Here is a 17,070-nt window from a genome sequence, read left to right on the forward strand (position 1 = left end):
TAACAACTAGTGGTATATGTTTTCATGTCAATGAAAAGTGGATAAATTTAGATTGTTGCTGTTTATGTGCATTGGATCAATCTTTTCTGCATTTGACATGAAAATACACTTGTGCAGCTTTCGTTGGTTGGGTCACAATTTTAGAATAAAACAAACTATACCATTTGCAAGCTAATTTACAAAAGCAAGATCACAGATGACCATATGACTCTGGCAGCTTACAAAGCTCTCTTCAGGATTTTATTTCAGAATCTCTATACATGGGCTTAATCAAAAATTATTTAAGTTGTTAGCACCATATTTTTAAAGAAAAAAATATGCTGTGGCACTGCATCTAATCTTGTGACCCCCACCTCTCCTAAGCGGACTGGCATTATGTTTAAGATACTCTTGAATTACAGATCAAGGAAATGCATACAGAAGACTTGAGGGCACGCCTTTTGAATTTTTATATTATAAAGAAAATATTTTAAAAGATTTTCTGTGGAATTGATTTTCAGAAGCTAAATGCAACTAGTTCATCCGAAGGCAGCACAGTTGATATAGGAGCTCCCGCTGAGGGAGAGCAACCTGAGGTAGAACCCGAAGAATCCCTTGAACCTGAAGCCTGTTTCACGGAAGGTAAGTGGGAACAGTGCATGTGAGCTCACTGGACCCCTCTTACCTATCTCTTTTCCCATCCTCTAATCATCTCTATCTAGTGACCATTCGTTTATTTGTTTGGTTTTTGTTTTTTTCTGTATCAAAAGAAAGATAATTTTTTAGAAGATAACATTTATGTGATCAGACATTCCTATTTTTGTGCATACTGTTCAACTAAGAAATGCTGCTAACTATATGGGTGTTTTAGTGGCCTCCTAGAATATCGAATCAGAGAGAATGACAGATCAAACCTATCTCTCATTAGCTTTAAAAAAAAAAAGGAAGAAAAAATTTAAGGTCCAAGAGGTAATTTATTGTTTACTGTTTTGTCAGCTTACAATGGGGAGTAAATGATAAGTGTACATTTAAAACTGTCCATGAGTAATGGTTATTTGTATCTGTCAGGATTAATTTTTTACTTGTTCTGAATGATAATAGATAATAGATAATGAAATGCCAAAATATACTATGAGTTTTTAACATGGGACACCATGCCGTCAGGCCAATAATACCAAGAGGATTTTCTGAAGAAAGCTAAAATTATGTAATTTGAGGTATGGATCAGTTATCTCTTGAACAATAATACTGTATATCTAACAACCCAGAACTTCTTAGCATATAGCAAAAAAACGTATATTTTTGCTCACAAGTCCATGGCCAGCTAGATGGTTTTGCTGATCTCAGATAGGCTCTCTTCCAAGCCTGAGGTTTCGCATGGACTCTTGGGCTGACTCAGCTCCACTCCACTCTTAATCTTGTCCTCCGCACGGTGAGCAACTATGTTCGTGGGGTGAAGGCACAGGAGCAGGAGAGGAAGCCTAACTGCCAAGCCTCCTCTTCTGCCGGGTTTGCTCCTGTCCTGTTCACCAAAGCAAAGTCACCTGGCCAATCCAGACTGTGCGGGAATGCACCACTAATGATCAAAGAGACAGAAAAATTTAGTACAATTTCTTCCCACAAGATAAGAAATTCTCTTCATTTCTTATATAAATCCCTATTGTAGGTACAGGAACATTTCTCTAAAACCCTGGGTATCACTTCACATTTAACTCATTTTTTTAGTTAACAGCTGTTTAATAATGCATATCATGTCTTAGTCTCAAATCAATACTATATAGCAATTGCTTAAGCAAAAATTTAAAAATAGTGACATGCCTCAGGGCTGCCTGGGTGACTCACTGCGCTAAGCAACCGACTCTTGATTTGGGTTCAGGTCATGATCTCAGGGTCGTGAGATCAAACCCAGCATTAGGCTCCGCACTCAGCGGGGAGTCTGCTTGGGTTTCTCTCTCTGGCTCCCTCTACCCCCTCCCCCTCTGTAAAATGAATAAATAAATCCTTAAAAAATTAAAAATAAAGATAGTGACTGTCTCAAATTGTTACTAGTAATGCAATTTTATTACAACTAATTCTAAAAGTGTTTCATTTGGGTTATGCATGTTTACATTAAGAACACTAAAGCTGTTTTAATTTAAAATTCAAGCAAATTTTAGAATATGTAATTACACAGATGTTAGAAATCACAATTGACGTCAATGGATTCTTTCAAGGTTGTTACATAAGATTATGTTGCATATACTTGTTGATTTTGGACTTTAATGCATTGGTGAAAATAAATACTTAAATATTAATTGTGAATTTTTAAATAATTTCAGAGGGAGAGCTATTTGTTCAGCATGAATTATGAGGGAAGTCACTCTTTGCTATTTTCTTCAAAAAGTCTTCATACATTCCAGTGCAGTTACTTGATTATGAAAAAATATATGACTTCCCAAAACATTCAAGTGGTATATCACAAAAATAATTTCTGTGGTATTAGTTTTTACTCTTAGCTTATCAGACAATTAGCTTATCTTTAGGGTCACAATAGATTCATGAATACTGCAATAATAAGGAAATAATAAGTAATTATGCAATAATAATTATGGTACTATCAACATTTGTCTTTGTAAAGTTTAAAAAACCACTTAAGTATGAAATATTTTAGAATATATTCTCTATAGGATATAGAATAACTTAACATTATAGAAAATAATAATGAATAATATGTAGATGCCCACCAACCAACTTTAACAATTTGAATACTTTTGTCATATTTGCATCAGACTTTTTATTTAAGATAAAACAGATAGAGTTTAGGCCCATTTTGTTCCCCTTCCTTATCCCATTTTCTTCCTTTCTTCTCAGAAATAAACTAATGTCTCCAATTTGGCATTCATCATTCCCGCTAAAATTGGTCTTTTTCTGTTAAACTGTTTTTTCATCTCATATCCTCTCTAGAGAAAAAAAAAAAAACAAACCCTAAATTTAGTTCCATTTAATTTAATACAATGAATATTTTCAGGGCATATAAATCTTCTTGATCTTTTGGGAAACAGGAATATGAAAAAGATCTTGCCCTCAAAGAAACAACAAATACAATGCTATTTATTTCTTAGATGAGAAGCTAATAACATTTTATAGCACATCGTTAAATTTTCATGAAACAAAGGATATGATCTCTCCGACTGACATTATAAAGTAGCATCTGATAAATATCTATGCAGTAAAATATTATGCTCTTTTCAAGATGAGGTTTCCATTTTTCTATTCATTGAACAAGAGCCCTCTCCACGGTTAAAGCCTTATCTCGTGACTCATCTCCCACACCCCAGCATCCCCCTATTCTGTGTGCTGCCAGGTCCTGTCAGCTCAATGGTATCTTCTGATTCCTCACCACTGTCACCACAGTTACCCTTGTTTGAATCTCATGCACTCTTTTTTTTTTTCATGCACTCTTAACTCCTTTTTCATCTTCTTTCTTCTATCCATCCAGTGCCTTTTATAGGCAGAGATCATTCTAAATCAGTGTTTTTATCAGGTAAATCTTCACAACTCCCAAATAAATCCTTCAATGTTTTACTCATTGGACAGTATATAAAATCCAAAGTCTCCAGCTGACTCCCCAGTTCCTTTTTTCAGATTGGCTCTTAAGTGTTTTTTCTAGTCTTGACTCCTAATTCTTTCCTTCATGCAACTTCTAGACCTATCATTAAGTTTTATTGATGTCATTGTTTCTCCATTCCTTTATAGCTCCTGTACCAGACCTGTTCTTACATATCCCTCAAAGTCTAAGCTGAAATTCATTTCCTCTGTAAAGCTCAATATCAGAAATTAATCTATACCAATCAACTCTCACCATACCTTATTTAATTTGTGATTTTTTTTTTGCTTTCTGTAACTATAGAATTTGTGAACAAAAGTCCCCTACCTAAAATGCACACTTAAAAAAAAAAGATTTTATTTATTTATTTATTTGAGAGAGAGAGGGAGCATGGGGGGGAAGGGGCAGAGGGAGAGGGACAAGCAGACTCCCCACTGAGCAGGGAGAGGACTCAGGGCTCGATCCCAGGACCCTAGGATCATAACCTGAGCCGAAGGCAGATGCTTAACAGACTGAGCCACCCAGGCGCCCCTAAAGTGCACACTTTTTTAAGAGAAAGTCTATGTTTACACATTCTATTATTATACTTTGTCCAATACAATTCCTTGAATGTAACAGATATTTAATAAATATTTGTTGATAAGCCTTTGATGTAGTAATCCACAAATTACACAAAGATGCTTATAATATTGTTGTTGATAATAGCCAAAATTAAAGCAACATATTCAATAATAGTGGAATAATTCTATAAATTCTGGTTAAGTCTGGTAATCTTATTTAGAGAAGTATTGTGAAACCTTTCACAGTTCTATTTACATACAATAAAAGGGAAATATGTATATTATACCATTAAGTGAACTATTTAGAATTCAAATGTCAATGTATGAATGGAATCATAAGGATAAGACGGAAATATCAACTTTTGGTGATTTTATTTTCTTTCTGTTTTTCTATATGTTTTTATGATGTAATATAATCCATTACAATAATCACATATACATAAAAAATATTTGTTGAATGAATGATTTTAAAAACCGTACAGATGATTTCCATTTGTGTAAGTGGAAGCCATCTTAAAAATAGTTACTTACAATATATCAGGTAATAATGTAGATGAGTCTTCCACCAATACAAATGTACGTAATCAAAGAGTAACTATTTTTTCTTCATTTACTTTGACTTATTGTAGACTGTGTGCGGAAGTTCAAGTGTTGTCAGATAAGCATAGAAGAAGGCAAAGGGAAACTCTGGTGGAACTTGAGAAAAACTTGCTATAAGATAGTGGAGCACAACTGGTTTGAAACCTTCATAGTCTTCATGATTCTACTGAGCAGTGGGGCACTGGTAGGTGACAGATGATCTCCTCCTTTTCTTTTACTGAAACTCTTTACCTTCCCCCTCAATGAACCTCTTGTTATATGTTTTTAAAATATGGTGCTTGTGAAGTACGAGACATTGTGTGACATTCTTAGCACAGTGTGAGCCTCAGTAAATAGCAATTTTTATTGTTGTGGAGTGGGTCTCAGATTGAATCAAACTCAGATTATGGTTTCTATAATATTTAAAGAAAGATATTTCTGACTTTGAGTCATCAGAGGCAGTTCTTATTAAGAGTGATTATGCAGACAAGATATGGGATCATCAGCTAAATATCGAACTGCTTAACATAAGCTCCATTTTGCACTTGTCTTGTTCATGCTGATTCACTAGTGCCAATCATAGTGAATGGCAAATAGTAGACTGACTTAATTACTGACTAGTAGCAAAGTGAAAGCATTTAAACTTAATTTATGTCCGATTTTATTCAGTGGAAGGGTCAGTTTGGTCAAAATATTAATTCACATATGAAAATAGTGTGACCCGTTTTCCCATTTGGTGATACAGATGTGGCTGCATTTCTTTTATTTTTTCAATTAGTCACTACAGGGTTTGGTGAGTTGATTTCATTAGGATTATGGTCTTGTATCTGGAGGCCTCTAAGCCTGCCTCTACTTTGACTAAGAGTCCTGCGTCTTGCCATGTACTTGAGCAAAGAGGGTCAGCCTTGCGCTTTTAATGCCAGTAGAGAGGGAACTCTGAAGTCTCACCAGTAACTAGTGCCTTTGCTGTCTTAGCTCTTGGTTCTCAGTTATACCCAGTCAAAGCTCACCAAAGTGCATCACCATGCTGGCACAATGGCTGGCTTCTGAGGGGCTTCCAGCTTCAGCTATAAATTGAGCTGGAGAGACTTTAGGCCCTTGTGCCCTGATCACAAGCCCAGATCCCCCTTTTCTCCAAAAAAAGAAAATTTTCTTTTGTCCTTAATCCAGGCCACCAAGTTATCCTGATAGTTTTTCCTATAAGGCAATTGAGTTAGATAAATGATCTTTTCATTCCAGAACACCCAGAGGCTCCTGAAAATGAATTCCCCACACTGTCTCAAGAGCTCTGCAAAATGTCGCAGAGCCTGGCGGAGGGGGCTTCCCCACATGCACCACACACGTGCCCGTGCTGAGGGAGAGAAATAGAGAGGTGAAAGTGATAACCCTCTGTTCCTCTTTCCTCAGGCTATGGGGGCTGGGGGGGGGGGGTGTCTCCTTGCCTTACATTTGCATTACTGAGAGAAAACATTCTAGTGTAATGAACAAAGCAGATCTACTCACACATGACTTTCTGCCTCCTGCTGTAGAGAGAAGCACCTGACAGTTTCTCAATATTTTTAAGCTCTTTGGGATATCCTGATACCCTAATTTAAAAATTATTTGAATTCATTGGTTGACTGAAGTGTGCCTGCAGATGACCCTAAAGCACATGCCACCGTGGGGAACACGAAGCCTTCCAGACGCGGGCCCCTGAGACGAGGCTTGCTGCAGGTTTGCTCTATTGAGACATCAGTTAGAGACAAGTTTATGACAATGAAATTACATGGAATTTTCTCACTCACAGGCCTTTGAAGATATATATATTGAGCAGCGAAAAACCATTAAGACCATGTTAGAATATGCCGACAAAGTTTTCACTTACATATTCATCCTGGAAATGCTTCTCAAGTGGGTCGCGTACGGTTTTCAGATGTATTTCACCAATGCCTGGTGCTGGCTGGATTTCCTGATTGTTGACGTGAGTGTTCTGCACTTCCGTGCTTCATTCCATTGCCATGTGATGATAGTTCTAGCAATGGTGACTGGCACGCAGTAGGCACTCAGTAAATATGTAAATATAAATGATGATTCCCATTTTCCCAACGAGAAGATACCCCAAAATATTTTTTTGCTGATTTAAATTCATATACTTTCATAGGTGAAACAGTCAAATGCTGCCTTACTATACTTATTGATTTCGTTTCAAATTAATATTTAAATTCCAAGTTATACAGAATAATATATTAATGTAGAAGTTTTGCTTTTTTCACCCTTACCTTTGACACAATAACTATTTAAATTCCTCACAGTTACCTTTGACATTAGTGTTTTTGTTATCACCAGAGCTTATTGAGAAGTGTTTGTCCCACAGATGGGTTACTAATTACAAAGAAACTTGGAAGTCAAAAAAGCAGGAGACATACTTCTTGATTTGTATGATGGTTGAAACAGCTTGGCTGTGGGCCAGTTATTTAAAAGTTGTATTAAACTGCACTGGTGTTGAAAATAAAGTAAGATGGAGTACCAGAATATAAAAGTCTTTACAAAATTGAATACCAGGTTACTCCATGATTTCTGAGGGAGAATTTTGAAGAAGATCTTACCTTTTATTCACAAATATAAAATCTTAATTGAGCAAAAAAAATTAAAAATCATTTTCATTTAGTTCTGGAGATTTACTTCTTAAATACCTTTTAAATTAGTAGTCCATTCATAATGGCTAAAAAGAAACTTGAAGTCCTTTTGTTTAGAAAAGACTAGGCAAGCCAGTGGGGACAGGGGACAAGCACATGGGGGAGGTGACAGGATCATGTTCACAGCCAACAAAGGAGGAGGAGGACCCTGGAGTTTGCAAGAAAGCACAAGTGCTAACTAGTGCATTTTAAAGATAATATTCTGTTGATTGTAATTCCATGGAAATTAAAGACATACTTTTAACTTGAAATATTTTGATATATAAAATTTACTTATCATGCTAGCAAAATAAAAAAATGGAGACTTTCATGGAGAAAGTTATTTTTTTATAGTTTCAAATGAAAAAGTATCAATTTTTGGGGCACCTGGGTGGCTCAGTCGGTTAAGCTGCTGCCCTCGGCCCAGGTCATGATCCCAGGGTCCTGGGATCCTCAGCAAGGATCCTCTGCAGGGAGCCTGCTTCTCCCTCTCCTCCCCCATCATGCTCTCTCTGGCTATCTCTGTCTCTCTCTCTCAAATAGATAAATAAATAAAATCTTAAAAAAAAAAAAAAAGAAAAAATATCAACTTTTAATCCAATTTGAGCTTTCTAAGCACCAAACCAAAGAAACGAAATATGAGGAAAAGAGAGTTCTTTGAATTTAAGAGAGAAGAGTATCTTTGTTATATTTTTTTCCTAATCTGTCTATAGCAAATCTACTATTAAATATAATATATAAGGCTACATGTAGAATTACATCAAAGCTTTTCTGGCAATAAAAGAAGACAATAAATAAATACTTAAAACCACATATGATTGGATATTACACAATGGAAAAATATACCAATTCTTTTATTTGTATAATTGGATTACTGATGATACTTTTTAAAATTTTTTTATATGTGATCATGATACATTGGAAAATTTATAATAAAAATACCTGATATATAATGTACCTGTGTAACATTAAAGGCATTAAATCAGTATGACCTGAATATAAAGAAATTCTTAGGAGAAATCTAGTTGCCCTGCAGCTGATGCTCATATTACTGAGCATATCCTGATATTTACCTTCTTAGATTTAAGAAAATTATTATGACAATATATTAAACTCATCAATACTATGCTTTATGTCAAATATATTCTTGATCATCTGTTTTGTTACGGAAGATACAAATATGAATGTCATTTTTCTGGCTTGTGAGAGCTTACAGTCGACTAGTGAGGAAAGATATGTATACAACAAGAAGATGACATCTGTATTAGAAGTGCCATTCACTTCACTGAGGAAGGAGGCAAGGCTTTATGAGGCAGCGCCCTTGTGAGCTGGAGTTTGAGGGCTGAGAATGTCAGCAGATACAGATAAGGGGAAGGACACCAAAGCATTAAGACCCATGCATGCCAAGCAGGGCCTGTGCAAGCAACAAATAATCCTAGAGGGTAAGAACAGTGCCACGGGGTGAGGGAAAGTGTTTTCTAATTGGATGACAAGGTAAGAAAGGTAAGTTGGACAAGAGTTTAAAGAACTGTGATGCCATCCAAGGAGATATAGGCCTCTGATCTAGTTCGAGAAGCCACTGAAGCATTATCTATGGAAAGTGACAAGAAAAGCTTGATCTTTTAGGGAGAGAAATTTGGTGCAGTTGTGAATGATGGAATAGAAAGGGGGTTTTTTAGAGACCAGAAGACCAATTAGGAGATTGTTCCAGGAAGAGGAGAAAGCATAAATGTATCTCCTTCTCACATTCAGCTACACAAGTCACATAAAATTGGGTATTTTACCACTTCTTTTAGTTAGCCAATAAATACTGCCCCTGTTCAGAATTTTTTTTCTTATGTCCTACTTTTATCTTTTATCCTTTAGTTTATGCCTATTTCTTATTGATTCTGTCTTCAGGGAAGATAAAGTAAGTAGTCCAGGTCCTCATGTTTTATATACATAAAATCTTCACAACAAATGATAATCCAGTAACTTTATTTTTCAATTATTAGTGAAGAGAGGGCTCACAAGGCCTAAAATTAAAAGTTTAGATTTTAGGGGCACCTGGGTGGCTCAGTCGGTTAAGCATCTGCCTTTGGCTCAGGTTATGATCCCAGGGTCCTGGGATTGAGTCCTGCATCAGGCTCCCTGCTTCTCCCTCTACCCTTCCCCCCCTGCTCATGAACTCTCTCTCTCACCCTCTCTCTCTCTCTCTCAAATAAATAAACAAAATTTAGATTTTAGGGAAAATATGTGAACCACTTAAGATAAATTTTTGTAGCTCATTTTTGGCCAAATTTAGAGGGTTTTTTCTATTTCACATCACATGTGCAAAATTAGTTTGAATAAATTTTGTGAAACTTTTCTGTGTGCTTTTTCGTAAAAAATGATTTTTTCAAATATCCATTAACATCATACTCTTAAAAGCTCTATTACACATCTATTTTTATTTATCTGTTTTTGAAATTCAAGTGTCCTTTAGGACAAAATAGTTTTTCTTAGATTATATAGTTTTAATGAGTTTTCTATGTATTTTCAAGGGAAATCAGACATTTCTGTGCTACCTCTGACAGTTGTTCTTTTCCTTTTTAGTTGAGATTTTAGAATTTCTATCAACTACATTAGTCATCTGTATAAATGACTAAAACCATTGTTCTGGCAATTTCTAATTAGTCATACTAAAATCTCAATTTTTCTTTTTTTTGGTTAATTATTTTAATTTGACCTAGTTTGTGGTTTGATGCCCTCATACTGAAGTTGACGGAAAGACAAAGCCATTTTCAGAGGCCTAGATCTTTCTGAGTGTGTTTGTGTTCAGATTCACCAGTGGTTTGCTTAGTTCACCTTTGTACTTACACTAAGTTTTAGTCATCTCCCTTTTGGGTCAGCTAAATAATAGGAGAGATGATAAAAGTTTACAGATCTGTAGATGAAGATTGCATTTCAGTGGCATTCTTTTTCTTGTTTTACATTTAATTTAAAAAAAAAAACTGTTCTTATCAAGAATCTTTGAAAAGAGAACATGTATAGCTTCTTTCTCATAAGTTTATGGCAGTGGTTCTCAAAGTATGGCTCATAGACCAGTATCTTTAGCCTTACCTGGAAACCTGAAGATTCTCAGGCCCCACCCCAAAACTGCTGAATCAGACTCTGCCAGTAATCTGTGTTTTCAACAAGCCCTCCAAGTGATTTTGGTACTCACTAAAGGTTGAGAACTACTGGTTTATTGCAGAGCAAGGTTGAACAGGGTAAGCATTTTTGTCTGTAAATGAGAAAACTGTGTTGCTTTCTCTATACAGGTGTCATTGGTTAGCTTGACTGCAAATGCCTTGGGTTACTCAGAACTTGGTGCCATCAAATCCCTCAGGACACTAAGAGCTCTGAGGCCACTGAGAGCCTTATCCCGGTTTGAAGGAATGAGGGTAAGACCGCATGCCTTAGAATTTGCTGGAATTATAATTGAGAACAGACTGACACTTTGTACCTCAGAAATGACAAATCCGTGGAGAATTTATATCTTATACATTCATACTGACATAACCTATCAATCAATATTTGTCAGACATCGTAAACTTGACACTGTTGGAGACACTCACAGAATAGAATGCCTAAGTGATAGCTTCTTGTTAGAAACAATTAGATTGCTTGTAAGTAGATTTTTCACTCTGTGGGAAATCTCTATCATGTTGTGTAGACTTCTGATGTGAGTCAAGATTAGTTATGTTCATTCCATTTGTAAATGTGCGGGAAATTCCGCTGACTGTAATTTAAAACCCCAAAGAATTCCTCATCATTTTTTCATTGCTCCATGTGATGTGTTTGAGCGTTTTAAAATCTGAATCTGGCCCTTTAGCTTTCAAACGGGCTGAGGTGGCTAAAAAGTAGGTCAGCTGTGGAAATCCAATACTCATTTAGAAAGGTGGTACAAAGGAAGAAGGAGGAATTTGTGCTACCATTTGTCACCCCCTGCGGGGCACAAAACCTGAGACCAACACACTCTCAGCACAGAGGAAATGATGACATCCTATCTCTGTGGATTTTGCTATTCTAAAAGAAACTGTTAGAAAATGATGCTTTTTCTGATAATTTGAAAGTCTTTACTTGGGACTTGCTCTGAATGTTGCAATCATAAACAGAAATGAATGATGTGTGTAGGTGTGTGTGTTTGTGTGTTGGTGTGCTCATGGTTGCATAGTAAAGAATTGTTAGCTGTTAAATTCTTTTCACTTTACCAATTTAAAATCACCGTTTTTGCAGTAGTTTTAATTTTAAAAGGGCAATTAAACTCTCAGTATTAGAATAATTTTCATATTTTCTATACCAAATTTACATAGATAAGGACCTAAATTGCCAGCCATTCCATACATCTGACTATCTTGGAAAACACATGTATTATGTTTTTGCTCTCCAGTTTTTTTTTTTTTAAACTCTGTTAACCAGAATCTCCTCACATTTGCAGAGCATTTGTTGTAGTGAACTTAAAAATAAACTGTCAAGGGGCACCTGGGTGGCTCAGTCGTTAAGCGTCTGCCTTCGGCTCAGGTCATGATCCCAGGGTCCTGGGATCCAGCCCCCACATCCGGCTCCCTGCTCCACGGGAAGTCTGCTTCTCCCTCTCCCACTCCCCCTGCTTGTGTTCCCTCGCTGTATCTCTCTTTGTCAAATAAATAAATAAAATCTTTAAATAAACTGTCAAGTCTACAAGTACCTCTATATTATCAGAGAGTTGAAGTTCTCATAATAACACTATAATAAGTTCTTGAAAAGTTGCTTTCATTTAAAAATACTTTAAAATATTATTCTTTACTGAATAGGCTCCAGGTGCCAATTTGCAGATGAGTTGTGCCTTTTGCCAAGTACCCGTCTGGTATGATTGGTTGTAAGATATCGTTACTCATATATTTATATATGTGTGTGTATGTATGTATGTATGTATGTATGTACGTATGTGTGTGTGTGTGTGTGTGTATGTATGTATTTTTATGTATTTTTATCCCATAAGTGAGTTGAGGAAGATTAATGCATGTATTTCTTATATTTTACATGCCTGCTCATTGATAAAGTCTATTGCTGAAGTAGGTTAGGTGCACTTGCACAGAACACGATTTTTAGCTAAATATTTCCTTGAGGGATAATTTTAAAAAGTGCTGAAGAATGTTTCCTGAAAGCCCTAGTTAGTTGAGAAAGCTGCAAGTAACAAAGCCATTAAGTGAAAACCCTGGGCTCAAATTGCAATGCTTTACGAGAATTTTCTTCTGAAAGGGATTCCCCAAAGGGGGATCAGAGAAATGAAATAACTTGCCCAAAGGCACACAGCTAATTTGTGATGTAAACTGGGACACAGAGCTCCTGACTTCCAAACCTTTTCCTCCTGTCACGTATTCGATTTCCATGCTTCGATATCTTTGCTCCGAAGTGGTAGCTGTAGGGTGACCCTAGACTACACTGCTTGGGACAGTCCTGGCTTATACTTGCTTTCTCAGAATAATTATTATCAGTGTTCCCTTTTGCCCTGGAAATTAACCCTCAAGTTTTGTTCTCTTTCACTTTCAAATTTTGGATAGTAAATTTTATGGTTTGCAAATGTTCGGAAATTGTGATATTCACATGCTGACACTGTTGCTGTTGCCATGTCACTATTTGAATTTATAATTAGTTCCATTCTTTGATGAACATCTGCTCTGTGTATGTTCTTACCTCTTGAGAAAACATTCCACGACATAAAATATATTTTATATCATTCTGAACTGTAATTGTAAAATTTTTTATTGGAGCTACCAGGTACTAGTTTCTGCCCAATATTTAGCTTTAGGAACAGGTATATTTTCTGTCACTTGACTGCTGTTCTTTTAATAGTGTTCAAAAATGGTTGTTGAATTTTCACTTATTTTCCCTTCTCATTTCTGCGCCAGGTTGTGGTCAATGCTCTTTTAGGAGCCATTCCATCCATAATGAATGTACTTCTGGTTTGTCTGATCTTTTGGCTAATATTCAGTATCATGGGAGTAAATCTCTTTGCTGGCAAGTTTTATCATTGTATTAACTACACCACTGGAGAAATGTTTGATGTAAGTGTGGTCAACAACTACAGCGAATGTAAAGCCCTCATAGAGAGCAATCAAACCGCCAGGTGGAAAAATGTGAAAGTAAACTTTGATAATGTAGGACTTGGATATCTTTCTCTGCTTCAAGTAGTAAGTAATCAACTTATTATTCTCTGTGATTTATTATTAAAATGAATCTGAAATCGTCTCTCTCAATATTTGCAAATACATACTTCCTCAAGCCCATCTGCCTAGATTCTTTCTAATCAGTGCTGAACTCACTTTTCGGCATCACGCTGGAAACTGGACTGCTCTACAAAGTTTATGGTCTTTCAGACTAGGCATTAGCTACCCCAGCACCAGTCCGTGGTTACTGAGATTTCTATGTAGTTCCCACTCTTTTACCCCATCCCTACTCTGAGCAAAATAGAGGACCTGGCCCTAGCGTGGTGTTGGAAAAGCATGTGTGTGAAGGAGGAGGAGTGGTAGATTTCTGGACTCCTCAGCTAGCAGACAGTATGAAACCCTCGTCAAACTTTCATCCACCTGATCTCCACCACCCCCATAACCAAACTCCCACCTTACATCTGTTGCCCAGACACCTACTCTGATCCCCACCTTTCCTGCCTATTGTTTGAACTTCTTCTGATAGGGGATTGCGTTCCTGCAAACAAAAATCTTCTACCAAGTCTATGATGTCTGTTATAAATTCATAAAAATCCATTCAACTTCTTAACTGACCACTCTCTGAGATGATCCACCTGCATGATATCTAACGCTATATGAATAAAAAGGGGAAGGACAGATCCTGCGGCTCTAAGGAACTGAAAAAAATGTATAAAACTTGTTTTTAGGTGCGGTGTCTGCACAAAAACCACAAATATTTAAAAGAGTAAATTGCAGTTGAATATGTTTGTTTTCAGATTAGGCAACTACTTCATCTTATGGAATAATTGGCTCAAAATAGTATAATCAACAATATGGAGATTTTTCAAGAACAAATCATGATTAGTGATTGGCAATAATACCAAAAGAATAAGAATGGAAAGCATTAAGATCAAACAATGCAGCATATTTTTCAACTTGTGTGATGCTATTTTATCAAATTTCATGTTATATTCTTATAGGTATATCAGATTTGATATACCTATAAAAGCATAAAATATGCTTTTATGATAGCATATTCTTATAATCGCTCATGATTTAATTATAGATTTATAGATGAATGTAAAGTTGAAGTATTTTCTATGCATCTATTACAAAACTTTGCCCAGATTTTAAATACTAACCCCAGACTTTTATATACCTGTTTTTGAATGATTGAATTGGTCAATCTGATACTTAATTTCTTTTCTAAAATTATAATTTGTGGGGGAAAAATTAAATGGTATGACTTTTTTTACAGGCCACATTTAAGGGATGGATGGATATCATGTATGCAGCTGTTGATTCACGAAATGTAAGTCTTTTTAGAGGGAAGATTGTTTAATTTGATCCAGTGACTATTTCCACAGTGTTGTAATTTACTAATAAATAAAACAATGGGTCAATTTATAGAAAACATCTATATTACAAAAAAAATATTCAACCTTGCATTATTTCTTCCAAAATTTGATTTGAATGTTTTTCTCTACTCACTGTAAATCTTCTAACACATCTTTTCTGGTATCTAGCGTGGCACCCAGCACTTGAAATTTTGTTGATTTTGCAAAATGAGACATTTTATTTTTGGCTCTGATAGTTCTGGACATTAGTGCATTAGAAGCCCTCAATCTGTACATGCACTTTCTTCATCTGTCACAGATTTCTTCCGTCTTTTTATCTTCCCTGGAATAGGAAGAATCTGGCTAATGGTGGAAAAAAACAAACAGAAAACTTTACAGTGTTTCTCTCTGGGAAGTGAGATTTTGTGATAGAAGGAAGGGGCCTTCACAATCTGCCTTAGACACCTCAGCACTTTTGAAAATTTTGTACAGTTTTCATTAATTTTTCACTATTTAACAATGGGGGAGGAAATCACATTTAAAAAAAAAGAGATTGGCTTCTGGTATATTGTCAGAGCATAGTAATTAAATTCAAAATGTTATTTTCCTAGCACCAATAACCAGGTGGTAACTGAGAAAGAATTCCTGAGTTGCTGGGGTTTTTTTTTACCTTATTAAAAAAAAAGAGAGAGAGCAAGCATGAGAACTTGCATTGTATCTCTGTGAGTACTATCAGGAATCCCAGTCATGTGCTTTTTTGAATAATACTAATAACTTACTACTTATTACTACTCACTCTGCTAAGGGCTTTCTTACACAATCCCATTTAATCTTAAATAACAACGTTATTGTGTGGTTGATAATTAACTCCCTTTCACTATTGAAGCAAAGAGGCTCAATGCGTTAAGTGGTAGTACATGTTTTTGAACTCTGACCACAAACAATGGGCTCATAACCACTTTCTTCTACAGTAGTTTCCTACCTGCTTTGAATAATTCATTTAGAGTTCTCTCTACCTTCCTTAGCAGCAGCCTGATACGCAACTTTCTTTTGGTTTCTTCCTTAGTAACTTAGCGGACAGTAGCTACATAACTCCTCAGCGTTCAAGCATTTTACAAATGATGAAATCCAAGTGGACACTAAAATTATGAAAAGTTGCTCGCTCTTAATCTCAGTAGTTATCAGAGAAATGCAAATTTAAACCACAACGTGGCGTTAACTATACATTTACCTCATTGGCAATATTAAAAAGTATGACAATACCAAGTATTGTCAAAGATAAAGAGCAATAATAACTCTTATGCAGTGCTGACGGGACAAAATGGATAAATATTTCTTTTAAAAAGTTGGGCATTATCACATTATTCAATGAAATTCAAGACATTCTTTAACCTTGCAGTTTCATCTTTAGCAACGTGTCCTACAGAAGCTTGTGCACAGGCATAGCAGAATCTCAGCACGAGAAGGAACATAACTTTTTGAACTGGCAAAAAACTGGAAACAACTCAAAAGTAGTAGAACTGGACAAATGATTGAATGTTATACAATGATGAAATGATGTATGAATACAGCATACATAGCAATGTGGATGAATCTAAAAATATAACAGTTATAACAAATGTATCCACTAGACAAAATATAGACAAAACTAATCTTACTGTTCAAGAATGCATACTTAAGTGTTAACTCTAAAGAAAAAGCGAGGAAAGAATTACCATAAAAGTCAGGATAATGATGGCCTCTAGCAGGGATTATAGAGTTTATATTTGGGAAGGATGTGGCAAGGGTTTCTGAGTTCCTGGCAATGTCCTGCACCGTGAGATTCACTTTATAACAATTTATTACTACATTTTACACTTATGTGCTGTGCACTTTTCTGTATGTATTGTATTTAATTTTAAAATGTTTAAAAACATCATTTTATATCACTGTTCACTGTATACACATATAAATGAAATAAAAGTCTCATCAAAGAATAGGTACTTTTACAATATTTCTAACATTTTCCATTTTACTCTTATTTCATTAGAAAAACATATCATGTTTGGCCTTTACCCTCTAAATTGATTTCATGACACAATGGGTCATTACCTGTATCCATTACCACCTGTGACTGGTTAACTGAATTGGTTAGAACAATATCCTTTGAGACCTGAGCTATAGATTACAGCCAAAGCTCACACCAACTGTCACTCTTTTTTT

At 35.8% G+C, this 17,070-nt stretch overlaps 1 protein-coding gene across 8 annotated transcripts in view; it reads left to right on the forward strand.

Moving 5' to 3' along the window:
- The window catches only part of LOC118534502 (sodium channel protein type 2 subunit alpha), a 139,342-nt gene that overhangs the window by 111,595 nt on the left and 10,677 nt on the right, over positions 1–17,070 (forward strand). For all 8 annotated transcript variants that reach the window (XM_078070921.1, XM_078070922.1, XM_078070920.1 and 5 more), the window contains 6 exons: positions 501–621; positions 4,755–4,909; positions 6,491–6,664; positions 10,640–10,762; positions 13,253–13,534; positions 14,790–14,843. In XM_078070921.1, the coding sequence (XP_077927047.1) occupies positions 501–621; positions 4,755–4,909; positions 6,491–6,664; positions 10,640–10,762; positions 13,253–13,534; positions 14,790–14,843 (909 nt within the window). The remainder of the gene's footprint in view (positions 1–500; positions 622–4,754; positions 4,910–6,490; positions 6,665–10,639; positions 10,763–13,252; positions 13,535–14,789; positions 14,844–17,070) is intronic.

The sequence above is a fragment of the Halichoerus grypus genome, chromosome 4 (genome assembly GCF_964656455.1).
Source record: "Halichoerus grypus chromosome 4, mHalGry1.hap1.1, whole genome shotgun sequence".
Lineage (NCBI taxonomy): Eukaryota > Metazoa > Chordata > Mammalia > Carnivora > Phocidae > Halichoerus > Halichoerus grypus.